This window comes from Manis javanica, chromosome 4, assembly GCF_040802235.1.
Source record: "Manis javanica isolate MJ-LG chromosome 4, MJ_LKY, whole genome shotgun sequence".
NCBI classification, from domain to species: Eukaryota; Metazoa; Chordata; class Mammalia; order Pholidota; family Manidae; genus Manis; species Manis javanica.
This window is the reverse complement of record NC_133159.1, coordinates 105,799,214-105,824,885: the sequence shown is the minus strand read 5'-3', so window position 1 is coordinate 105,824,885 and position 25,672 is coordinate 105,799,214. Positions and strand designations below refer to the sequence as shown.

Sequence of the window (25,672 nt, the reverse complement as noted above, 5' to 3'; positions counted from 1 at the left end):
TGCCTGGGTGAAGGAAAGAACTGTTTCCTGCTTCCCTACTGCTGTGCCTGTCTCCACTGCCTGAACCAGTGGACAGAGCACACAGGTATAAGCTTTTGTCCCAAGGCAGTAGGATATGGATCCCTGCTTTCCACAAGTGGCTGGAATCTCAGTCTCTCCAGGAATTCTGCCTGTATTAGCTTACCAACCCCATAATACAACAGTCTCATGAAAGTACCATGAAATGTAGGTTTGTGCTCCCAGAGCTGATCTCTGGAGCTAGGTATTCAGCAGTCCCAGGCCTTCCACTCCCTCCCTGCTCTGTTTCTTGTTGGCAGCCGCGCTCAGAAAATAGCGCCCAATGCAGGGCAGCCGGAAGGCCCCGAACTTCCTAATGACAAATCATCCCACACCACTAAACTACATGCTAATTGCGCCTTGGCATAAGGACCAATGAGACCCACCAAATGGTTATGCTAATAAGGCATATGGAGCCGCACCAACCAGGTCAGAGCATGAGAACTATATAAGCAAGCCTCTCCTTCCCCTCTGGGTCCTGCCCAACTCATTTGTTTCACAAAGAGCTGAAGAATAAAGCTTTCTGCAGAAGAATCCTGCTGTTGTTGCATGCTGTTCTTGCCGGCGAGGACAGGGCACGCGACAAGTGGTGCCGAATCCCGGGAACCAGAACATCACCGGCACAGGGAGGACCCTTCAGACATCTGGAGAGGATTCAGAACTGCAGGTCAGAAGAAAGCCCGGAGGGGTAAGTTCCGAGAGGCCCCTGCTTTTTAGGATGATGGTTGATGGTTCTCTGTAAATAAGGAGGCACCATGGGGAATGCACCGTCATTAGTCACGGCGCTGCAGACAGCTCTCAAAGAGCGAAACTTGAAGGTCTCCAGCAAAGTCTTAGGATCTTTTGTGAAGGAGATAGACCGTGTGGCCCCCTGGTTCATTTGTTCAGGGTCTCTCTCAATCCCGAGCTGGGACAAACTGGGGAAAGATCTTGATAGAGAGGAGGAGGAGGGTAGCCTGAGGGGAGGCACCAGGCCCCTCTGGAAACTGATTAGAGCTTGTCTGCAAGATGAGAGATGTGAAAAGGTAATAAAAGAAGGTCAGAGAGCATTGACAGATATCCAAGAGAGCATGTCAGAAACGGAACGGGAAACAGAGAGCACGCGCGGCCGAAAAAAGGCCACAAAAATGAAGGTAAAGAAACCCCAGAGTGAGGGAGAAAGCCCGCCTAGGGCAAAAGCGAAAGAGCCCCGAGAAGCGAGTGATGATCGCCTCGGAGAAAATAGTAAATACCCCTGGAAAGAGTTGAGGGACCTCCAACTCTCCAATAGGGAATCTGAGGAGGAATTAACGTCCGCAGAGGAAGGGGAAGAAAATAAAACCGCAGAGTGTAGAAGTAAGGGAACCAGCAAAGTTGAAAAGCGGACCAAGGAAAAAATGAAAGCAGGGTGTCCCCCGACGCCCGTTGCCCCGCCACCTTACGTGAGTGGCGCACTCTCCTTTTGCCACCCAGATACTCTTCAGGCAATTAGACAAATGTTTCCTGTATTTGAGGATAACGGTGTACGCTCTCACCAACCCCTGAGTCATAAACAAGTTAAAGACTTAGCGGAATCCGTCCGAGCGTATGGGGTCAGTGCCAACTATACCATAGCACAAGTTGAGAGATTAACAGAGACAGCCATGACACCCGCAGACTGGCAATATGTAACTAAGGCATGCCTTTCTAGTATGGGGCAATACATAGAATGGAAGGCATTGTGGCATGATATCAGCATGACCCAGGCACGCGCAAACGCAGCCGAAGGACAGCCTGCGTGGTCATATGATATGCTGACGGGCCAAGGACAGTGGGTAGCCAACCAGACCGCCTTCCCCTTACAGGTATATGCACAAATAAACACGTGCGCCACCAAGGCATGGAAAGCCCTCACCAACAAAGGAGAAGTATCAGGCAATTTGACAAAAATTGTTCAGGGGCTGAGCGAGCCATTTTCTGACTTTGTTGCTCGTATGATGGAGGCCGCAGGCAGAATATTTGGAGATCAGGAACAAGCAATGCCCCTAGTGGAGCAATTAGTATTTGAACAATGTACCAAGGAATGCAGACAGGCGATAACACCCTGGAAACAAAAAGGGATACATGCCTGGTTGAAAGCCTGTAGAGAAATAGGAGGGCCACTCACCAATGCGGGCCTAGCCGCGGCCATATTACAGAGCCACAAACAAGCCAGGATCACTAACAGAAGTATCAAATGCTTTCAATGCGGGAAATTAGGACATATAAAGAGAGAGTGTAGGAGCCCAGCTTCAGAACAAACAACCCAAAAGACCCCTGGGTTGTGCCCTAAGTGTAAGAAAGGCAGGCATTGGGCCAATGAGTGCCGGTCTATTGAAGATATAGAAGGGAAACCCTTAGAACTGCCAAAAAACGCCCAGAGGGGCCCCTGTCACCAGGGCCCACAAATATATGGGGCAACCAGCACACAAGTGTCATTCGGGAACAACCAGGCCCCCCAAGGAGAGCCACTTCAGGTTCCGCGGGATTGGACATCCGTGCCACCACCAGAATAGTGTTGACTCCACAGATGGGAGTTCAGCCTATCCCTTCAGACTTTAAAGGCCCCCTACCACCAAATACCATTGGGTTACTCCTAGGGCGCTCTTCTGCTGCATTGAAAGGCCTGGTAGTTCATCCCGGAGTCATAGATCAAGATTATGAAGGACAGGTAAAAATCATGTGTTCGGCCCCTAGAGGAATCTACCCTATATCTCCGGGAGACCGCATAGCCCAGCTCTTAGTTTTACCTAGTCTCCACGCCAATTATCCTGCTACCAACACGGAGAGGGGAGAAAGGGGCTTCGGCTCCTATGACTGGGATTCAGCCTTCATAGTATTAGATTTAGCAGACAGACCAAAATTAACTCTTCAAATAGAGGGAAAGAGCTTTGAGGGAATCCTAGACACTGGAGCAGATAAAAGTATTATCTCTGCAACCTGGTGGCCCTCCAAGTGGCCTGTGACCCAATCCTCACATTCATTACAAGGTTTAGGATATGAGTCAAGCCCTTCAACTAGTGCCAAACCATTGAAATGGCAAGCCCCTGAAGGACAAGAGGGTACAGTCACCCCTTATGTACTCCCTCTACCGGTCAATTTATGGGGGAGGGATGTCATGAGAGACTTAGGCCTCAAACTCATTAATGAATACTCCACCCCCGCCCAAGGCATGATGATGGACATGGGATACATCCCTGGCAAGGGGCTGGGGAAACACCAACAGGGACACATAGAGCCCATCCTGCCCAAAGTAAAGAATGACCGTCACGGCCTGGGTTTTTCATAGGGGCCATTGAAGATGCCATGCCCATACCTTGGCTCACAGAGGAGGCCGTATGGGTTCCTCAGTGGCCCCTATCCTCTGAAAAATTAGAAGCAGCTCATTGCTTAGTGCAAGAGCAGCTCCAAGTGGGACACCTAGAACCCTCTGTGTCCCCATGGAACACACCCATATTTGTAATCAGGAAAAAGTCAGGATCATGGAGGTTGCTTCATGATCTGAGAGCAGTAAATGCTCAAATGAGAATGCTTGGACCCGTACAACGGGGACTGCCACTCCTCTCTGCCTTACCCAAAGAATGGAAAGTGCTCATAATAGATATTAAAGATTGTTTCTTTTCTATACCTCTAAGCTCCAAGGACAGGGAAAGATTTGCTTTTACTTTGCCAGCTATTAACCATGAACAACCCGATGCCAGATTTCAGTGGAAGGTCCTCCCTCAAGGAATGGCAAATAGCCCCACCATATGTCAACTGTACGTTCAGCGAGCGCTAGACCCAATTCGTAAGACCTATCCCACGCTAAAGATCATCCATTACATGGATGACATCCTTCTTTGCTCCCCACAACCAGCGGAAATAGAAGAAGCATATATAGATCTCACTAGATCCCTAAAAAATTGGAGACTGAATATAGCAAGCGAGAAGGTCCAAAAATCTAGTGTTAGCAAATTCCTAGGAGCAACCATTTACACAGATGTAATTTGCCCCCAAAAGCTTGAGATAAGACATAATCAATTGCGAAATTTGAATGACTTCCAAAAACTCTTAGGGGATATTAATTGGTTGCGCCCATACTTAAAGATACCCACCACTGAGTTGACACCACTATTTAAAACCCTAGAAGGAGACCCACAACTAACGTCACCGCGCTCCCTCACACCTGAGGCATTACAAGCCATTCGCAAAGTAGAACAGGCTTTGATGACAGCACAGCTAAATAGGGTTCAATTGAATGAACCCTTTGAGTTGTGTGTCCTTCCCACCCCAGAGCTGCCAACAGCAGTCTTATGGCAGCACGGCCCACTGATCTGGATTCATCCCCAAGCCTCTCAGGCTAGGACAATAGAGTACTATCCAGCAGCCATGGCCAAACTTGCTTTGAGAGGAGTAAAAACCTCCATGACACATTTCGGAGAGGCTCCAGCTAAAATTATAACCCCTTACAGCGTAGAACAGATACAAGTATTATGTGCTATGAACGATGATTGGGCCATACTTGCTTACAGTTTCTCAGGAACCTTTGATAATCATTTCCCTAAACATCCCCTCATCAACTTCGCCAAAAATCATCTCCTAGTATTCCCTCGGGTCACTAGCCTAACCCCGCTGCCTCATGGAAAAACAGTTTACACGGACGGGTCTAAGACAGGCACAGGTGCCTATGTCCATGATGGCAAAGTTGTGACAAAAGGCTACACGCCTGACACTCCACAAATAGTGGAATGTCGCATAGTCTTAGAGGTCCTACAAATCTTTCCTGAACCTTTAAATATTGTGTCTGACTCCTGTTATGTAGTTAATGCAGTCAAATCTCTAGAAGTGGCCGGGCTAATCAAAGCGTCCAGCCCAGTAGCCACTTTGTTCAAACAGATACAATCAGCACTACTTCATAGACAATCTCCTTTGTATATAACTCATATCAGAGCACATTCAGGCCTTCCCGGGCCTATGACTCAAAGCAACCACCTGGCAGACCTCGCAACCAGAAATATAGCTTTTCCCCTGCTAGACCCCATCACCACAGCTTCAAAATTCCATACACAATTTCATGTCACTGCCGAAACACTGTGCAAGCGGTTTAGCATAACCAGGGCCGAAGCTAGGAACATTGTCCTTAGCTGCCAACATTGCTGCAGCTTCCTTCCCACACCTCATGTTGGGATCAACCCCAGAGGTATTAGGCCTTTACAAGTTTGGCAAATGGATGTGACGCATATTTCGTCTTTTGGGAAACTGAAATATGTACATGTATCCGTGGATACTTGTTCAGGAGTCATCTTTGCCTCCCCATTGTCAGGAGAGAAAGCTTCCCATGTCATCCAGCACTGCCTTGAGGCTTGGAGCGCATGGGGGTTACCACAGATTCTGAAAACAGACAATGGCCCAGCCTATACCTCTACAAAATTTGCTCAATTTTGTCATCACATGGGGATAAAACATATCACTGGCCTTCCCTACAACCCACAGGGTCAAGGGATTGTGGAACGCGCGAACCGCACGCTCAAATCCTATTTACTTAAACAAAAAGGGGGAATTGAAGATATACCCCCCACACCAAAAACTGCCATAGCCCTAGCACTTTTCACTATAAATTTTTTGAATCTGGATGCTCAAGGCCATACAGCAGCGGATCGCCATAATCAGTGGCCAAAAGACCCACAAGAACTAGTAAAATGGAAGGACGTGTTATCTAACCAATGGAAGGGCCCGGATCCAATCATAATCAGATCCAGGGGAGCTGTGTGTGTTTTCCCCCAGGGTGAAGAAAATCCCTTCTGGATCCCAGAGCGCCTAACGAGGAAAGTCTTAAACAAAGGAGATGACTTCGCTGTACCTCCTGACCCTGCTCCTGACACTGGAGACCCCGACTCAGGGAGTATTGAGATGGGGAATCCTGTCTGCCTTTCCTAAGCCTATGCCTGTCCGTTTCAATGCAGCCGTTTTTCCGTGCTTTTTCACTACCAATGCTAGTATGAACTTGCCCTACTTAGTTAAAGACACCCTAGTAGTCCCCTGGGAGAAAACCGATCCTTCGTAACTAATGGGTCATTATGCTTCACCACTCAGAATCTAGCTGGCTGTATCTCCCTGAAACGGAGGAAATACGGATGGTTCAGTGACATAATTCTAGAGGCCAGTAGCCTCCCCGTTATGTCAGCTAAATTTGAAGGGCCTAATAAGGAAGGGAGCCCGCCCTATAAGAACATGACTATCCACCAGATGGTTCTCTGGATCAATGGCACATTTGTACACTCTCCCAGGAACAATTCCACCGACAGGCCTCGTCAACCCAAATATGCCTCCCATTGTGTGGGCGACTATGAGGGAGAGCTGTGGCCCTGGACTGACTGTCAGTCAACTGTAGTAACGTGGGCAACTGAGAGGCAGGAGTTTACCATCTCCCCAGATATGGAGGGACGGCCAGCCAATGAGGCTTGGTGGCCAGTAAAGGTGCTCGAAGGCGAGTTTCGTCAGCAGCTGAGCATGAACCCCTTCCATAAATGGATGCTGTGTGGAGTCAATGGCTCGTGTACCGACCTCTCCCCCTTTTCCGCCCTCCAGGGTGGGGGAATCGGTGTAAAAAATATCACCTTTTGGTGCAAGAATAACCACATGCGCGCACACTGGAACATGATCATGACCCATAACAACGAGAACTACACGTGTTCAGCAAAATCAGGTCCAGAGTCACCTAATTCCCTTTTTCCACCTTCTCCAGTATGCGTATACCCCCCATTTCTGTTTATCTTATCCAATAGTAGCTTTGACTCCTGCTCCAATGAAACCTGCTTTCTGTCTCAGTGTTGGGATGCGCGTAACTTTACCAATGCTTTGGTAGTCCGCATCCCCCGTTGGGTCCCTGTTCCCGTAGACGCCCCTAACACCATGACTCTGTTTCGAGAAAGGCGCGATTTTGGTGTTACAGCCGCCATAGTGCTCCTGATCTCCGCGACCGCAGTCGCAGCCACCGCCACTGGTATAGCTTTAGACACCTCCATCAAATCGGCTACAGAGCTCAATAACCTTGCAGCCTCAGTAGCTTCTGCCCTGGACCAACAGTCCACACTTGATGGCAAACTGAAAGGAGGAATAATGATCCTCAATCAATGCATAGATCTCGTGGAGGAACAAATAGAGGTGCTCTGGCAAATGGCCCAATTGGGATGTGAGCGGAAATATCGTGCCCTCTGCATCACTAGCATTCAATATAAAAATTTTACACGGGCAGCTAATCTGTCATGAGACCTGTCCCAGTATCTTTCAGGAAACTGGTCCCAAGACTTCGATGGGACACTAGAAGAGCTGCGGCGAGAAATTATCCACATCAACTCCACCCGTCTAGATATCTCCGTAGCGGAAGGACTCTCTTCCTGGTTCCTCAGAGCTCTCTCCCACGTCAAGGAGTGGGCAGGCATGGCTGGGATGGGCGTGTTCCTGCTTGGAGGTCTCATGCTCTTACTCTGGTTGTTATGCAGACTCCGCAACCAACATAAGCAGGACAAGGTGATCCTTGCTCAAGACCTAATGGCGATAGACGTTGGCGCCTCTCCCCAAGTGTGGCTCAACATGCTTAAGAAGGAAGCTCGGCTTTAGCTTGAGGTAGCTCTTGCACCCTGAGCCCATGTGGCACTGCACCAGGCCCGAGTACCTCAATGCTTAATCACAGCTTTCTTTAAGAAGCTCATGGTGCAAGAGGGTTGAGAAAAAAGGTCCAAACCCTTTGTACCAAGCGGTCCCAACGCCAGCCAGAGGATGCGAGGCAAAGCACTGCAAGAGGTCTTGGACCCCTCTGAGAGGCATGCCTGACTGCATAGGGGTAGATGCCCAGAACCCCTCTCCAAAAAGGGGGCATCAGGAAGTATGATGGAGGTCAGGCCTCTGTCTCCGCCTCTGCTGGCAAGTTCCGCCTTGAGTTTCTGTTAGACAAAAAAGGGGGAGATGTTGGCAGCCGCGCTCAGAAAATAGTGCCCAATGCAGGGCAGCCGGAAGGCCCCGAACTTCCTAATGACAAATCATCCCACACCACTAAACTACATGCTAATTGCGCCTTGGCATAAGGACCAATGAGACCCACCAAATGGTTATGCTAATAAGGCATATGGAGCCGCACCAACCAGGTCAGAGCATGAGAACTATATAAGCAAGCCTCTCCTTCCCCTCTGGGTCCTGCCCAACTCATTTGTTTCACAAAGAGCTGAAGAATAAAGCTTTCTGCAGAAGAATCCTGCTGTTGTTGCATGCTGTTCTTGCCGGCGAGGACAGGGCACGCGACAGTTTCTCTTCTTCCTGCCGGTGTGCTGGGGTGGCAGAAGGGCTTCATTCCCACCAGGTCACAGGTTTGGTACGTTACCTTGTTCCATGAGGTCTGCTCTTTTCTCCTGGTGTATGCAGTCTGGCACTGTCCTCTTTCCTGTTGCTCTCTCAGGATTAGTTGCACCAACTATATTTTCTAATTGTATACAGTTTTAGGAGGAAGACTCTGTCTCTCCTCTCACACTGCCATCTTTAATCCTGGATATTCGAATCTGCTGCTGTTTTGTTCCTTCAGTTTTTGCTTTGTTCTTATGCTCCACAGATGAGTGAAATCATTTGATACTTGTCTTTCTCCACCTGGTTTAATTCACTGAGCATAATGCCCTCTAGCTTCATCCAGGTTGTTGCAAATGGTAGGATTTGTTTTCTTCTTATGGCCGAATAATATTTCATTGTGTATATGTACCACATCTTCTTTATCTATTCATCTACTGATGGACACTTAGGTTGCTTCCATTTCTTGGTTATTGTAAATAGTGCTGTGATAAACATAGGACTGCATATGTCTTTTTAAAAGTGCAATCCTACATTCTTAGAGTAAATTCCTAGAAGTCGAATTCCTGGGTCAAATGGTATTTCTATTTTGTGCTTTTTGAGGATCCTCTATATTGTTTTCCACAATGGTTGAACTAATTTACATTCTCACCAGCAGTGTAGGAGGGTTCCCCTTACCCTGCATCCTTTCCAGCATTTGTTGTTGTTGTCTTTTGGATGGTAGTTATCCTAACTGGTGTGAGGTGATATCTCACTATGGTTTTAATTTGCATTTCCCTGATGATTAGTAAAGTGGAGCATCTTTTCATGTGTCTGTTGGCCATCTGAATTTCTTCTTTGGAGAATTATGTCTTCATACCCTCTGCCAATTTTTTAATCAGGTTATTTGCTTTTTGGGTGTTGAGGCATGTGAGTTGTTTATATATTTTGAATGTTAACCCCTTGTCAGATGTGTCATTAACAAATATATTCTCCCATACTGTAGGATGCCTTTTTGTTCTGTTGATGGTGTTTTTTGCTGTACAGAAACTTTTTAGTTTGATGTAGTCCCATGTGTTCATTTTTTATTTTGTTTCCCTTGCCTGAGGACAAGCATTCAGGAAAAAGTTGCTCATGTTTATATTCAGGAGATTTTTGCCTATGTTTCCTTCTAAGAGTTTTATGGTTTCATGACTTACATTCAGGTCTTTGATCCATTTTCTCCTGACTTTTTACATTGGATGATGACTCATTAGCAGTGAGAGTTAGGAATGTCTATAATCATTTACTAATATCAGTGGAGTAGTAGTCTGGATTATCCAAAAAGATATTTACTTTAGGCTTTGGAAAATGTAATGATACTTGTTTTGGTAGTACGATTAGTTTTCCAACTAAACCTGTTAGTTCAATTGAAAATTTTTATTGAGAGTGATGGCATATAGAGTGCTATAACATCTTTTTATTCAACAAATATTTATTGAGTAACTACTCTGTGCCAGGCACTGGGCTAGGAGCTTGGAATATAATGCCACACTATTTAGACATGGTCCCCATTCTCCTGGAGATAGACATTGACAAATAATGTACATAAGTAATCCTTTAATTAATGTGATCTCAGTGAGGGGGACATATGGAGTATGAAATATGCCTATAATGAAGAGTTGGCCTTCCCAGAGGGTTATATGAAAGCTCTTTGAAAACTGAAGTGCTAACTAAAAGATGGAGCAATCCCCTACACTATTCTTTGTGTGGATTCATGTTTAGTTTCTCCATGGGCACAAGGTTGCTCCTGCTGAAAGCCTGGGCCACTTTTTCTGCCAGAACTTTGTCTCTTGAAGGGGATCAACTTCCTTCTCTAAACTCTACATGGTAAGTGGGAAAGGCCCCAGAAGTGGGTGGGAATAGATTGAAAAATGGTTCTATCAGTTGTTGGAGCAGAGAGATTGGTTCAGCTCTATTAATTTGTCATCCATTTTGGTTGAAAATCTGACAAAAATAAGAGTACAGTAACTTCTTGATCAAAACTGTAATAGGAAAGTTCTGCTACTGTCCATCACTCATGCTATCAGGGACTGACATACTGTGGTTCTTATTTACTAGTTATAGCCTAAGAGTTAGATATATGTGAATGTAAACATTAGTGTTATTATGAGAAACAAAAACTTTATACACTGGAAATTGGAGCCTCTTTTCTAATAGTTATCACTCATTAAATACACATGATATAGCTTGCATCTTTAAAAACTTCATTTAATCATCATGTAAGCCCTATGAAATAGCTCTTTTTGTTCCCATTTTACATATGGGGCAATGAAAGATAAATATATTAATTCACTTGTCCAAGGTCCCAGTGCTAAAAGTGGCAGAAATCAGAATTTATTTGTAGGACACCCCTGAATTTTAAAACCTGTGTTTTTTCCATTACATGGTATCTGTCCTTTGGAGAATGTAGTGACAGAGAAAGCAGCTGCAGTTTAAGACTCTGGTAATATTATTTGCTTTCTCTTGATAAAGAAAAAAAGAGGGGAGGAGAAGAAAGTCTACAACTGAGACTAGGGATTAGTGGAGACAGATATTGTGTCATTTTAAGTTCAGTGTGTTTTATTGGGTGCTAAATGAAAGGCTAGAAAATAAGATGTCTTCTCTGAGATGAGGGTGGAAGGTCCCATACTTTCACATGCCTATTAAAGCAAGAGAGAAAATAAAAGCAGTCAGGAGAGAGCTTGGATAAAAAAAAACTGTGACACATAACTGGGACGTATAAAAGAAAATAAAAGGACTAAGACCCAGAGGATCACAGAGAAAAGGGACACATAACCCATGGCCAAGCTGGGGTTATTTCTGTTTAGAGAGACAACAAAGTCCTACTATAGCCCTTGATCCTTGTTCTTGGTGAAGATCTGGGGTCACTCATGCTAACTCTGTCCTCTTTATGCTCCCCTTATAATTAGATCCAACCTTTTAAGGAAAAGGTCTTTGGCAGATATGCCTCATGGTTTATGCATAGCCCAATTCCTTTCATGTTTCCTGTTGTACATTCTTGCTTGTAAGTTGCATTTTTGAAACCCTATTGTAACCATTCCTTGGAGTGGGAAATTCCTTTATAACCAGACCAGTGGACTGCTCTTTGGTTGACTGCTAGAGTAGATTGGAAGAAGAGGCAATAGGAGAACTGTGCAGAGAAAGAAAGGTAAGAAATTGAGAAGATTAGTGTCTGGGGAGTTTTGCTTTATAATCTTGCTTCATCTTACAATGTCATAAGACATCAACCTTGGACAGCCTTTTCCTATGAGTCCACTCCAGCTGCCTTATAAAACATTAAACTTCCACTTGTATGAATTTGCCTGTTTCCATTTCTTCTATTCTTAGATATAAAAAAAGATTTGTTCCCAAAATAATCTTTTTTTGTCCTCAACTTAGTTTTAAGTTTAATGATTTTCATAACCTCTTTAGACTAGTATTTTTTCCACTAGCATAGTCTTATGGAGTTTGTTTTTATACCTGGTTAGGAGTTGATTAGCTTAGTTGAAGAATGAACTTAATGTGGCTCTAACTATACAAAGAACTACTGAAATAATCACAACAATGAATATGAATATAATCAATGAAAGAAAATTGCAGTGCAATAGGGAATGGTCGATCCATTTGTAGTATTTGTTTTAGCACACTCATATGTAGGTCTGAAAAATATCATTTTTGACAACAGGTTCAAAGTCTGAAAGTGTTTACAATGAAGATAATCACTCAAGTCTCTTGAAAAACATGAAAAAATAAAAATAATTAATTATACCTTTTTTTGGCTAGGATGATCACATCCATCTATCCCATGCATTATTAAATTTATTAAATTGCATGATAATTATTGGTTAATTTGGTTGGCTTCTCTAATAAAATGTAAGTTCTCTGAGGGCACATTAATTAAAACTAATATTGATAAAACCTTGCTGATCCTTGGTTATATCATGTCCAAAATTTCAGTAATAAGAAAAATGAAGGGTCAAGTTAATTAGATGAATGAAATAACGGGGGCCAGCTAGCATAGCCAGCCAGCAAGGAATTCCTATCCTAATTTATGACCACCTGGCTGTATTTTGGCAACTCCAGGTGACAGTTATCTGTTCTAGCTTAAATATTGATGTGGATTCTTCTGGACACAGAAAATATACTAGCCTAAATTTCCAGGGTAAGAGCAGAGATTCTAGAAATCTCCTGGTTAGTGGTATCCATTTGCTGGCCAACTCAAGTAGACAGGTCCAGAACATACTGGGGATGTTAGGATACTCCACTTCTCTGCTTCCAAAGGCAAAGTTGTGTGTATTTCCCCAATATTCCTCCATCCTGCCTTCTCCTCATTTGCACATTCCCTCTTTTCCCCTGAATAATAAGAGATTTTGACGGCTACATTTGAGAATGGAGGATAGGAGCAAATCTCCAATTGTCTTAATTCTAATTAATTGTCATTTTAGGAGTTTTACTGTATTAGGTGCTAAAAAGTGTTTGTTGAATTAGTCAATAAATTTATATCACACAACATCAACAGGCATGACTTGAACTTCTTAGAAAGCTGACAAAAAAAGTGTAAATAACCAATAAAAAGAATCAACATCTGGTCCCACTAAATAAATCTTGGTTACTTAGAATATAGACTAGCTAATGATGTACTAATGACACACTAGAAAGTCCAGATCTAAAAAACTAAAAGAGCTGCATGGAATATGCACCAGACTAGCCTATATTCCATAGTCAAAACTATGCCAAATTCTAGCTGAAATGAAGTTTCACCCACCTCATTTGGGTGAAACTGAAGGTGGCTGTGTTTGTGACTCAGGATTGGATCATTAGTCCTGAAATAGAGCATAATTGGTGCTGAAATAGAGCAGAGTGTATCAGAGAATCTAATATAGTTAATAGCAGGTACAGAAAATAAATGGTGATGGAGACAGCAGACCGTTAATTTTTGAATGTATAACATTAGATTGTGGGACCACACAATTCATCAAGTTATGGTAGGAAAGATTGAATAGCCATTTTTCTATAGTGTGTTGGAGAATGTATATTCATATGTATTTGAACAGAGTCATCATAACAGGTCAAAAAATCCTGGTCAAGTACAAACTAATCTAATAAATAATAATTAAATTTTAAATACCTAGGAATAAACCTAGCCAAGTAGGTGAAAGACATATACTCTGAAAACTACAAGACACTCAGAAAAATTAAAGAAGACACCAATAAATGGAAATATATCCTGTGCTCATGGATAGGAAAAATTAATATTGTCAAAATGGCCATCCTGCCCGAAGCAATCTACACATTCAATACAATTCCTACCAAAATTCCAACAGCATTCTTCAACAAACTAGAACAAATAGTTCTAAAATTCATATGGAAACACAAAAGACCCTGAATAGCCAAAGCAACTCTGAGAAGGAAGAACAAAGCTGGGGAGATTACACTCCTTAACTTCAAGCTCTACTACAAAGCCACAGTAATCAAAACAATTTGGTGGTGGCACAAGAACAGACTCACAGATAAATGGAACAGAATAGGGAGCCCAGATATAAATCCACACATATATGGTTAATTAATACACAATAAAGGAGCCATGAATATATAATAGGGAAAAGACAACCTCTTCAACAACTTGTGTTGGCAAAACTGGACAGCTACATGTAAGAGGATGAAACTGGATTATTGTCTAACTCCATACACAAAAGTAAACTTGAAGTAGATCAAAGACCTGAATGTAAGTCATGAAACCATAAAATTCTTAGAAGAAAACATAGGCAAAAATCTCTTGAATATAAATATAAACAACCTTTTTCTGAACACATCTCCTCGGGCAAGGGAAACAAAATAAAAAATGAACAAATGGGACTACATCAAATGATAAAGCTTCTGTACAGCAACGGATACCAGCAGTAGAACAAAAAGGCATCCTACAGTATGTGAGAATATATTCATAAATGACATATCTGATAAGGGGTTAACATCCAAAATATATAAAGAACTCACATGCCTCAACACCCAAAAAGCAAATAACCTGATTTAAAAAATGGGTGGAGGATCTGAACCGACACCTCTCCAAAGAAGAAATTCAGATGGCCAACCGGCACATGAAAAGATGCTCCACATCACTAATTATCAGGGAAATGCAAAAAAAACCACAATGCGATATCACCTCATACCAGTTAGGATTGCCAACATCCAAAAGACAAGGAACAACAAATGTTGGCAAGGATGTGGAGAAAGGGGAACCCTCCTACACTGTTGTTGGGAGTGCAAATTAGTACAACCATTGTGGAAAGCAATATGGAGGTTCCTCAAAAAACTAAAAACAGAAATGCCATTTGACCCAGGAATTCCACTCTTAGGAATTTACTTGAAGAAAACAAGATCCCAGATTCAAAAAGACACATGCATCTTATGTTTATTGCAGCACTATGTACAAAAGCCAAGATATAGAAGCAACCTAAGTGTCCAAAAAGAGGTGGTACATATACACAATGGAATATTACTCAGCTATAAGAAGAAAACAAACCCTATCATTTGCAATAACATGGATGGAGGGTATTATGCTCAATGAAATAAGCCAGGCAGAGAAAGACAAGTACCAAATGATTTCTCTCATTTGTGGAGTATAACAATAAAGCAAAACTGAAGAAACCGAACAACGGCAGACTCACAGACTCCAAGAAGGGACTAGTACCAAAGGGAAGGGCATAAGGAGGAGAGTGGGGAGGGAGAAAGAAGGGGATTAAGGGGCATTATGATTAGCATACATAACGTAAGGGGGTCGCGGGGAAGGAAGTATAGCACAGAGAAGACAAGTAGTGACTCTATACAATCTTACTATGCTGATGGGCAGTGACTGCAATGGGGTGTGTGAGGGGGACTTGATAATATGGATGAATGTAAAAGCCACAGTGTTGCTCATGTGAAACCTTTGTAAGAGTGTATATCAATGATGCCTTAATAAAAATAATTGAATGAAATTTTAAAAAACCCAAAGCAAAACAGGAATAAAAAAAATTAAATTTAGTATTAATGGTTACTCAGTAAATCTGTCTGTGGCTTAGGAAGAGAAGCCAGCACAAATGCAATGGTTGCAAAATGGTGGAAATGTTTTCAGTTATCCCCTGGGTGACCATAGTGGTTTTGCTTCCACTAGGCAAGCAGCTTTGGGAACTGGGGTTTCTTTACATGATACTATCAATTTATGCAATATTACTTTAGAATCATCCATTTTGGTAATTAGATGATTACCATTTTGTTGCTTTTTATCCTTTTTGTATCCTCAACCTTCCATCCAGGATGACTTTCTTTCTTCCTAAATCAACTTTAGTATTTCTCTTATTGCTAGCCTACTTTTGATGAATTCTATGTTTTGTCTGAAAATAGATTAATTTAAACTGCATTTTTGATGATGTTTTTTTGATGGGTTATCAAACTTCTCTAGGCTTCTAGCATTTATTTTCTTTCAGCACCTTACGTATGCCATTGCTTTCTTGTTTCTATAGTTTCTGTTGGGAAGTCATTTGTTAGTTCCAATCCCCCTTCACCTACCTTCTGTCCCAGATGCTTTATAGTCTTTTCTTGGTTTTGGTTTTCAGCAGTTTTACCATAATGTGCCTAGTTGTGGAGTGGTCTGTGTGTGTGTGTGTGTGTGTGTGTGTGTGTGTATTTATGTTGCTTGTATTCATAAAGATTCCAATATGTAGCTTTATGCCTTTAATCAGTTTTGGAAATTTTTCAGCTGTTATTTCTTCAAATTTTGTTTCTTTTCCATTTACTCTCTCATTTCTTTTAGGGCTTAAATTATGTTTGTTAGACCTTTCACCATATTCCATATGTCTCTTATATTCTTCTCTGTATTTCTCTCTCTCTCTCTCTTTCTCAACATTTTCTAGTGACCTATTTTTTTCCAGTTCACTAATCCTCTTTTCAGCTTTGTCTAAACTACTTTCAAACGTCTCCATTGAATTCCTAACTTACTAAATTTCTTTCAGTTTTAGAATTTTCATTTGATTCCTTTGAAAATAAATTCCAGTTCTCTGGAGAAACTTTCCCATCTTATCTGTTTTTTGAACATATTATTAATAGTCAGTTTGATAACTTTAAGATCTGAATCTCTCATGGGTATGCTTCTATTTTCTTTTTTTTCCTCTACTTTTTCAGACTTTTGGTCTTATCTTCTGATGCACATGTAACTTTTTCTTTTAATTTTTAAAATTTTTTTATCATTAATCTACAATTACATGAAGAGCCATTATGTTTACTAGGCTTTCCCCTACCCCAAGTCCCCCCCCACAAACCCCATTACAGTCACTGTCCATCAGCATAGTAAGATGTTGTAGAATCACTACTATATTCTCTGTGTTGCAAAGCCCTCCCCTTTCTCTCACCCCCCACATTATACATGCAAATCATAATACCCCCTTTCTTCTTCCCTGCCCTTATACCTCCCTACCCTCCCATTCTCCCCAGTCTCTTTCCCTTTGGTAACTGTTAGTCCATTCTTGGGTTCTGTGATTTTGCTGCTGTTTTGTTCCTTCAGTTTTTCTTTTGTTCTTACACCCCACAGATGAGTGAAATCATTTGGTACTTGTCTTTCTCTGCCTGGCTTATTTGACTGAGCATAAGACCCTCTAGCTCCATCCATGTTGTTGCAAATGGGAAGATTTGTTTTCTTCTTATGGCTGAATAATATTCCATTGTGTATATGTACCACATCTTCTTTATCCATTCATCTACTGATGGACACTTAGGTTGCTTCCATTTCTTGGTTATTGTAAATAGTGCTGTGATAAACATAGGGGTGCATCTGTCTTTTTCAAACTGGAGTGCTGCATCCTTAGGGTAAATTCCTAGAAGTGGAATTCCTGGGTCAAATGGTAAGTCTATTTTGAGCATTTTGAGAAACCTCCATATTGCTTTCCACAATGGTTGAACTAATTTACATTCCCACCAATAGTGTAGGAGGGTTCCCCTTTCTCCACAATCTTGCCAACATTTGTTGTTGATTGTCTTTTCAATGATGGTGACCCTTACTTGTGTGAGGTGATATCTCATTGTGGTTTTAATTTGCATTTCTCTGTTAACTAGTGATGTGGAGCATCTTTTCATGTGTCTGTTGGCCATCTGAATTTCTTCTTTGGAGAATTGTCTGTTCAGCTCGTCTGCCCATTTTTTAATTGGGTTTTTTGCTTTTTGTTTGATGAGGTGTGTGAGCTCTTTATATATTTTGGATGTCAAGCCTTTATCGGATCTGTCATTTTCAAATATATTCTCCCATACTGTAGGGTTCCTTTTTGTTCTATTGATGGTGTCCTTTGCTGTACAGAAGCTTTTCAGATTGATATAGTCCCAATTGTTCATTTTTGCTTTTGTTTTCCTTGCCCGGGGACATATATTCATGAAGAAGTCACTCGTGTTTATGTCCATGAGATTTTTGCCTATGTTTTTTTCTAAGAGTTTTATGGTTCCATGATTTACATTCAGGTCTTTGATCCATTTTGAATTTACTTTTGTGTATGGGGTTAGAAAGTGATCCAGTTTCATTCTCTTACATGTAGCTGTCCAGTTTTGCCAGCACTATCTGTTGAAGAGACTGTCATTTCCCCATTGTATGTCCATGGCTCCTTTATCAAATATTAATTGACCATATATGTTTGGGTTAATGTTTGGAGTCTCTAATCTGTTCCACTGGTCTGTGGCTCTGTTCTTGTGCCAGTACCAAATTGTCTTGATTACTATGGCTTTTTAGTAGAGCTTGAAGTTGGGGAGTGAGATCCCGCCACTTTATTCTTCTTTCTCAGGATTGCTTTGGCTATTCGGGGTCTTCATATGAATTTTTGAACTATTTGTTCCAGTTCGTTGAAGAATGTTGTTGGTAATTTGATAGGGATTGCATCAAATCTGTATATTGCTTTGGGCAGGATGGCCATTTTGACAATATTAATTCTTCCTAGGCAGGAGCATGGGATGAGTTTCCATTTGTTAGTGACCTCTTTAATTTCTTTTAAGAGTGTCTTATAGTTTTCAGGGTATAGGTCTTTCACTTCCTTGGTGAGGTTTATTCCTAGGTATTTTATTCTTTTTGATGCAATTGTGAATGGAATTGTTTTCCTGATTTCTCTTTCTATTGGCTCGTTGTTAGTATATAGGAGAGCCACAGATTTCTGTGTGTTAATTTTTTATCCTGCAAGTTTACTGTATTCTGATATCAGTTCTAGTAGTTTTGGAGTGGAGTCTTTAGGGTTTTTTATGTACAATACCATGTCATCTGCAAAGAGTGACAGTTTGACTTCTTCTTTACCAATCTGTATTCCTTTTATTTCTTCGTTTTGTCTAATTGCCATGGCTAGGACCTCCAGTACTATGTTAAATAACAGTGTGGAGAGTGGGCATCCCTGTCTTGTTCCCGATCTCAGAGGAAAAGCTTTCAGCTTCTCGCTGTTCAGTATGATGTTGGCTGTGGGTTTATCGTATATGGCCTTTATTATGTTGAGGTACTTGCCCTCTATACCCATTTTGCTGAGAGTTTTTATCATGAATGGATGTTGAATTTTGTCAAATGCTTTTTCAGCATCTATGGAGATGATCATGTGGTTTTTGTCTTTCTTTCTGTTGATGTGGTGGATGATGTTGATGGATTTTCGAATATTGTACCATCCTTGCATCCCTGGGATGAATCCCACTTGGTCAATGTGTATGATCCTTTTAATATTATTTTTGAATTAGGTTTGCTAATATTTTATTGAGTATTTTTGCATCTACGTTTATCAGGGATATTGGTCTGTAATTTTCTTTTTTGGTGGGGTCTTTGCCTGGTTTTGGTATTAGGGTGATGTTGGCTTCATAGAATGAGTTTGGGAGTATTCCCTCCTCTTCTATTTTTTGGAAAACTTTAAGAAGAATGGGTATTATATCTTCTCTGTATGTCTGATAAAATTCCGAGGTAAATCCATCTGGCCCGGGTGTTTTTTTCTTGGGTAGTTTTTTGATTACCACTTCAATTTCTTTGCTGGTAATTGGTTTGTTTAGATTCTGTGTTTCTTCCTTGGTCAGTTTTGGAAGGTTGTATTTTTCTAGGAAGTTGTCCATTTCTGCTAGGTTTTCCAGCTTGTTAGCATACAGGTTTTCATAGTAGTCTCTAATAATTCTTTGTATTTCTGTTGGGTTCGTCGTGATGTTTGCTTTCTCATTTCTGATTCTGTTGATGTGTGTTGATTCTCTTTTTCTCTTAATAAGTCTGGTTAGAGGCTTATGTATTTTGTTTATTTTCTCGAAGAACCAGCTCTTGGTTTCATTGATTTTTTCTACTGTTTTATTCTTCTCAATTTTGTTTATTTCTTCTCTGATCTTTATTATGTTCCTCCTTCTGCTGACTTTAGGCCTCATTTGTTTTCTTTTTCCAATTTTGATAATTGTGACATTAGACTATTCATTTGGGTTTGTTGTTCCTTCTTTAAATATGCCTGGATTGCTATATACTTTCCTCTTAAGACTGCTTTTGCTGCGTCCCACAGAAGTTGGGGCTTTGTGTTATTGTCATTTATTTCCATATATTGTTGGATCTCCATTTTAATTTGGTCATTGATCCATTGACTATTTAGAAGCGTGTTGTTAAGCCTCCATGTGTTTGTGAGCCTTTTTGCTTTCTTTGTACAATTTATTTCTAGTTTTATACCTTTGTGGTCTGAAAAGTTAGTTGGTAGGATTTCAATCTTTTGGAATTTACTGAGGCTCTTTTTGTGGCCTAGTATGTGGTCTATTCTGGAGAATGTTCCATGTGCACTTGAGAAGAATGTGTATCCTGTGCTTTTGGGTGCAGAGTTCTACAGATGTCTATTAGGTCCATCTGTTCTAGTGTGTTGTTCAGTTCCTCTGTGTCCTTACTTATTTTCTGTCTGGTGGATCTGTCCTTTGGAGTGAATGGTGTGTTGAAGTCTCCTAAAATGAATGCATTGCAGTCTATTTCCTCCTGTAGTTCTGTTAGTATTTGTTTCACATATGCTGGTGCTCCTGTAGTGGGTGCATATATATTTATAATGGTTATATCCTCTTGTTGGACTGAGCCCTTTATCATTATGTAATGTCCTTCTTTATCTCTTGTTACTTTCTTTGTTTTGAAGTCTATTTTGTCTGATACTAGTACTGCAACCCCTGTTTTCTTCTCCCTATTGTTTGCATGAAATATCTTTTTCCATCCCTTGACTTTTAGTCTGTGCATGTCTTTGGGTTTAAGGTGAGTCTCTTGTAAGCAGCATATAGATGGGTCTTGTTTTTTTATCCATTCGGTGACTCTATGTCTTTTGATTGGTGCATTCAGTCCATTTACATTTAGGGTGATTATCGATAGGTATGTACGTATTGCCATTTCAGGCTTTAGATTCATGGTTACCAAAGGTTCCAGATTACTTTCCTTACTATCTAAGAGTCTAACTTAACTCACTTAGTGTGCTGTTACAAACACAATCTAAATGTTCTTTTCTATTTCTCCTCCTTTTTCTTCCTCCTTCATTCTTTATATATTAGGTATCTAATTCTGTACTTTTGTCTTTCCCTTGATTGACTTTGGGAATAGTCAATTTAATTTTGCATTTGACTCACAATCAGCTGCTTCACCCTCCCTCCCTTCACTTTACTACCTCTGGTGATAGCTATCCAACCCTAGGAACACTTCCATCTATAGCAGTCCCTCCCAAATAGACTGCAGAGATGGTTTGTAGGAGGTAAACTCTCTAAGCTTTTGCTTATCTGGAAATTGTTTAATCCCTCCTTCAAATTTAAATGATAATCTTGCCGGATAAATTAATCTTGGTTCTAGGCCCTTCTGCTTCATGGCATTTAATACATTATGCCACCCCCTTCTGGCCTGTAAAGTTTCTGCTGAGAAGTCTGATGTTATTGTGATGGGCTTTCCTTTGTATGTGATCTCATTTCTGCCTCTGGCTGCTTTTAACAGTCTGTCCTTATCCTTGATCTTTCCCATTTTAATTACTATGTGTCTTGCTGTTGTCTTCCTTGGGTCCCTTGTGTTGGGGGATCTGTGGATCTCCATGGCCTGACAGACTATGTCCTTCCCCAGATTGGGGAAGTTTTCAGCTACTACCTCCTCAAAGACACTTTCTATCCCTTTCTCTCTCTCTTCTTCTTCTGGTATCCCTATAATGCGAATATTGTTCCACTTGGATTGGTCACACAGTTCTCTCAGTATTCTTTCATTTTTAGAAATCCTTTTTCTCTCTGTGCCTCAGCTTCTTTGTATTCCTCTTCTCTGGTTTCTATTTCATTTATTGTCTCCTCCACCGTATCCAACCTGCTTTTAATACCCTCCATCGTGTTCTTTAATGGTTGGATCTCTGACCTGAATTCATCCCTGAGTTCTTGGATGTCTTTCTGTACCTCCATTAGGATGTTGATGATTTTTATTTTGAGCTCCCTTTCAGGAAGTGTCACGAGGTCCATATCATTTAAATTTTTCTCGGGAGTTGTATTAACAATTTTACTCTGGACCAGGTTCCTTTTGCATTTCATGTTTGTATATGGCGCCCTCTAGTGTCCAGAAGCTCTATTCTGGAGCTGCTGATCCCCTGAAACAATGTCAGGGGTTCCAGGGGAGCGGTACTGGTGCCTGGGGGTAGGGAAGAGCTGTTCCCTGCCTCCCGGCTGCTGTGCCTGTCTCCACTGCCTGAGCCAGTGGGCTGGGCACACAGGTATAAGTTTTTGTCCCAGAGCAGCCAGATATGGATCGCTGCTTTCCACAAGCAGCCAGAATCCCAGTCTCCCCAGGAACTCTGCCTGTGTTAACTTTCCAACCCAGTAGTCATGCGAGTCTCATGAAAGCACCATGAAGTGTAGGTTTGTGCTCCCAGAGCAGATCTCTGGAGCTACATATTCAGCAGTCCCAAGCCTTCCACACCTTCCCTGCTCCGTTTCTCTTCCTCCCACGGGTGAGCTGGGGTAGGGGAGGGGTTCGCATCCTGCGGAGCCACAGCTCTGGTACGTTACCCCATTTGGTGAGGTCTGCTCTTTTCTCCAGGTGTGTGCAGTCTGGCACCGTCCTCTTTCCTGTTGCTCTCTCAGGATTAGTTGCACCAATTAAATTTTCTAATTGTATCCAGTTTTAGGAGGAAGCCTCTGTCTCTCCTCTCAAGCCGCCATCTTTAATCCCATCTACACACCTGTAACTTTTATTTGAATGCTAGTCATTGTATATAAAATATTGTAGGGATAATTTGAGGCTCTTAATGACATTATTTTAATTCAGACAATACTGTCTAGAGGCAACTTCTCTCAATTCAATCTATGATTGAATTCACTGAAAACAGAGGTTTATTCTTTTTGAGGGCTGGTCTGTGTAGACCAGTGTAGTTCACATTTATTCCTATAGGGTAGCCTTTCAGAAATCCTAACTGAAAGCCTAGGGTGTTATCAGAGCTCCTTTTCCTTGGTGGAATCTGACCTCAATTTTTGTTTCTCTAGTATTCAAGGATGCAACAGCTCTGCTCATTTCCCCAGCCTTACAGGCAACACTTAGGAGTCAACAAATGTCTCTAGGAAAAGAATAAAACTGAACTTCGTGCCCACCTCTCCCTTGTCAAAGACCTTTGTCTTCAAGCCTTTGCAGCCTTGGTAGCTCTGAATCTGAATCTTCACGTAGCTGTTTTTTTTTTTTCCCAAATACTTTATTCAGATTTTCTAGCCATTCTTGGAAGGAGAAACTGGTCTGTGTAAGTTGGTCTGCCACAGCTGGAAGTGTCAGTGATGTCAGTTTCAAACATGAGTTTTCCAGATACTTCTCATGGTCTCTTTTGAGCTCAGCAGTAAAAGGTTGTTCTGTGCATTACTTGACTTACAGTGTTCATATTGTATTAATGATAATAATAACAACAACAACTTCCTTTAGGTCAGGTGCTTAGAGTAGCATGGGGGTGGCTTTTCATAGCCCAGTGGTCAGCTTGCTTCCCTCCCTCCTGAAATGGAAATGCTACAAGGGAAGAGAAATCAAAATTTTATACCTCCCTTTCTATACCTTCATCTCAGGAAATCTATAATCTTTCCATCAGGGTAGAGTCTTTGCTTGATTTGTTCTTGTTACCATTGCTCTTATCATAAAACCTTGGACAGGTTTGTGCATATGTTTAATGACTGATTCTTGCCTCTCCATTGCTTTCTGTTACTTAGTAGATTAAGGAAAATGCCATTTTCCAGTGCAACAAGAGCAGTCTGGGGTTTTTCATACTTGTGTTCTTGTCACTATGTGACACAGAGAAAAACATTTCGTATCTCTGGGTCTGTTTCGTTATCTACAAAATGAGAAGTTTGAACTAGATTTTTTTTTTTAGTTATTGCAGCTAAAATTATAAATATTTATAACTATAACTATCCTAGCAGTATTTCTACTTTTAAAATGATAAAAAATGAATATGTAGGTGATAGAATATGTGTGGAATTATTTTGGAATAGGGAGTCCTCCCCTAGAAAGTTGCTTGCATCATCACTTCTACTACTTCTACCTAGAAGGAAAAGCACTTACTGGGTGCTTGAAGTATGTCAGGCACTGGCTAGACACTCCTAACCTTCCCTGTCTACTAGAAACTCCTGTGGAAATGTATGCATGGCCCAGACTCCATCCTCAGAGATTTTTAATGACATAAGTGGGTCCAGGGATTAGTAGTTTTTCAGAAGTTCCCACATTCTCATTTTAATGTATAATCAGGGTTGAGAACAACTGTAGTTGGCATAGTAATGAATGCTGCATCCTCACGAAAACCAGATGGAAAAAGGCATGACCAAATCTGACAGTAAGGAAGTTGAGGTCCATCATGGGGAAAAATCTGCCCCCTGGTTATCTGGCCAGTAAGGCTGATTTAAAACTCAGATCTCTCAGTTTCAAGTCCAGAGCACTTCCCTTATTCAACAAACAGTGCCTGGATATCTTGCAAGTTCAAAATACTAAGTTAGGCATTTGGAGGTGTGCAAAGATAACAGGGATATAGTACCTGATCTCTAGGTAGAAAGAAACATGGGCCAGGTATCTAGTAACTTTAGGTGCTGTTATACACATGATTTCTTCTAGTCCTAAGAAGTACCCTCCAATGGAGGATATTATTAATTCAATTTTAATATGAAAAAGTAGAGATTCCAAGAAATTCAGCTACTTGCTCAATTCCAAATAGAAGTAGTAAGTGATAGAGCTTAGATTTGAATCTAGGTCCATCTGTTCCTGAAAGCTGTTCAACAGGACTTGCACTTTAGTATGCTAGGTGGCTTAGTATACATAATAACTCATGCAATTAAGTGTATTAGAGAAGACTTCTTGAGGGACATATGAGTGCTTTGGCTTCTGACTTCTGAGGGATTTTCCCCTGCCTTTTCCTGTAGAATATATCTTCTAGGTTATTTTGAAGACATTTTTGAATATAATCATGTCAGTGGTTTCTTACAGAATTGGTGAGAGGGATAACCCTTTAATCCTAATCAACAGATGGAAAAATGTCTTCCCCAGCAAATCACAGCGTGATACTGGTATCAGAAAGCAAGGTGGCTTCACCCTAGTCAGGGGCTTAATCTACTGTCATACAGCCCTGAGAGGAGGCTGAATCCAGAGGGTTAATTGGCAATAGTATCCTTCTCTTCATCAGGAACACTGCAGCTCAGTCATTTGGAGATTCGCTGCTTGGCCCTGGAGGCCCAAGACTCTGCCATTATCTTTTCCAACCTATATAGCTAGGATGCTCCATGTTCTGGGGCAAGATGAGTCCTCAGAGTGAGAGAGCCTTCCATGGATGCTTCCTGGCCAACAAAGCCTTGGGAATTATTTATGAACCCAATCACTACATACACTTTGTATATGATGATACTATAGTAAAGTGGATAAGAGCAGAAGCTTTCAATCATACAGATCTGGGTTTCATTCCTGATCTTGCTGCTTACCAGCAAGTTGTATTTACTCTCTGGGCTTCAGTTTTCTCACTTCAAAGTATAAATAATAATAATACATACCCCTAGAGTTGTTGAAATAAGTAAATAACATAATATACTTAAAGTACAGGTCAGTGCATACCTAACACAGAGTAGATACTCAATAAATGTCAGTTTAGGAAAGTATATCCTTTTCTGAGTTTGGCTTTGGTTCTGGGCTATCATTTCATCATGCTTTTGCCTTGGTTTCCTTCTAAATAGAGTAAGAAAAGAGACCCATTCATTTCCTAAATTTTGCTTAATTGAGATTGGGAATTAGCATGAAGATTTTGAATGAAATGTTCTAAGTATTGATATAATAATAAATTCTCAAATGTATTTGGATGTTAATTGG

At 41.3% G+C, this 25,672-nt stretch overlaps 1 protein-coding gene and 1 long non-coding RNA gene across 3 annotated transcripts in view; one reads left to right on the top strand and one right to left on the bottom strand.

Annotated features, from left to right (window-relative positions):
• The first annotated feature begins 311 nt into the window (after positions 1 to 311).
• On the top strand, positions 312 to 8,282 carry LOC140848961 (uncharacterized). Its single transcript, XM_073234526.1, has 2 exons — positions 312 to 745; positions 5,818 to 8,282. The coding sequence occupies exon 2, from the start codon at positions 6,211 to 6,213 to the stop codon at positions 7,300 to 7,302; it is 1,092 nt and encodes a 363-aa protein (XP_073090627.1). The 5' UTR covers positions 312 to 745; positions 5,818 to 6,210; the 3' UTR covers positions 7,303 to 8,282.
• A 2,643-nt stretch (positions 8,283 to 10,925) lies between these two features.
• LOC140848727 (uncharacterized) overlaps positions 10,926 to 25,672 on the bottom strand; it is a 38,487-nt gene continuing 23,740 nt past the window's right edge. For both annotated transcript variants that reach the window (XR_012129839.1, XR_012129838.1), the window contains exon 3: positions 10,926 to 11,027. This is a non-coding gene — a long non-coding RNA (uncharacterized lncRNA). The remainder of the gene's footprint in view (positions 11,028 to 25,672) is intronic.

Excerpts from the sequence above, each read along its gene's own strand:
- LOC140848961 (XM_073234526.1), top strand. The coding sequence starts at position 6,211 with ATGTCAGCTAAATTTGAAGGGCCTAATAAGGAAGGGAGCCCGCCCTAT.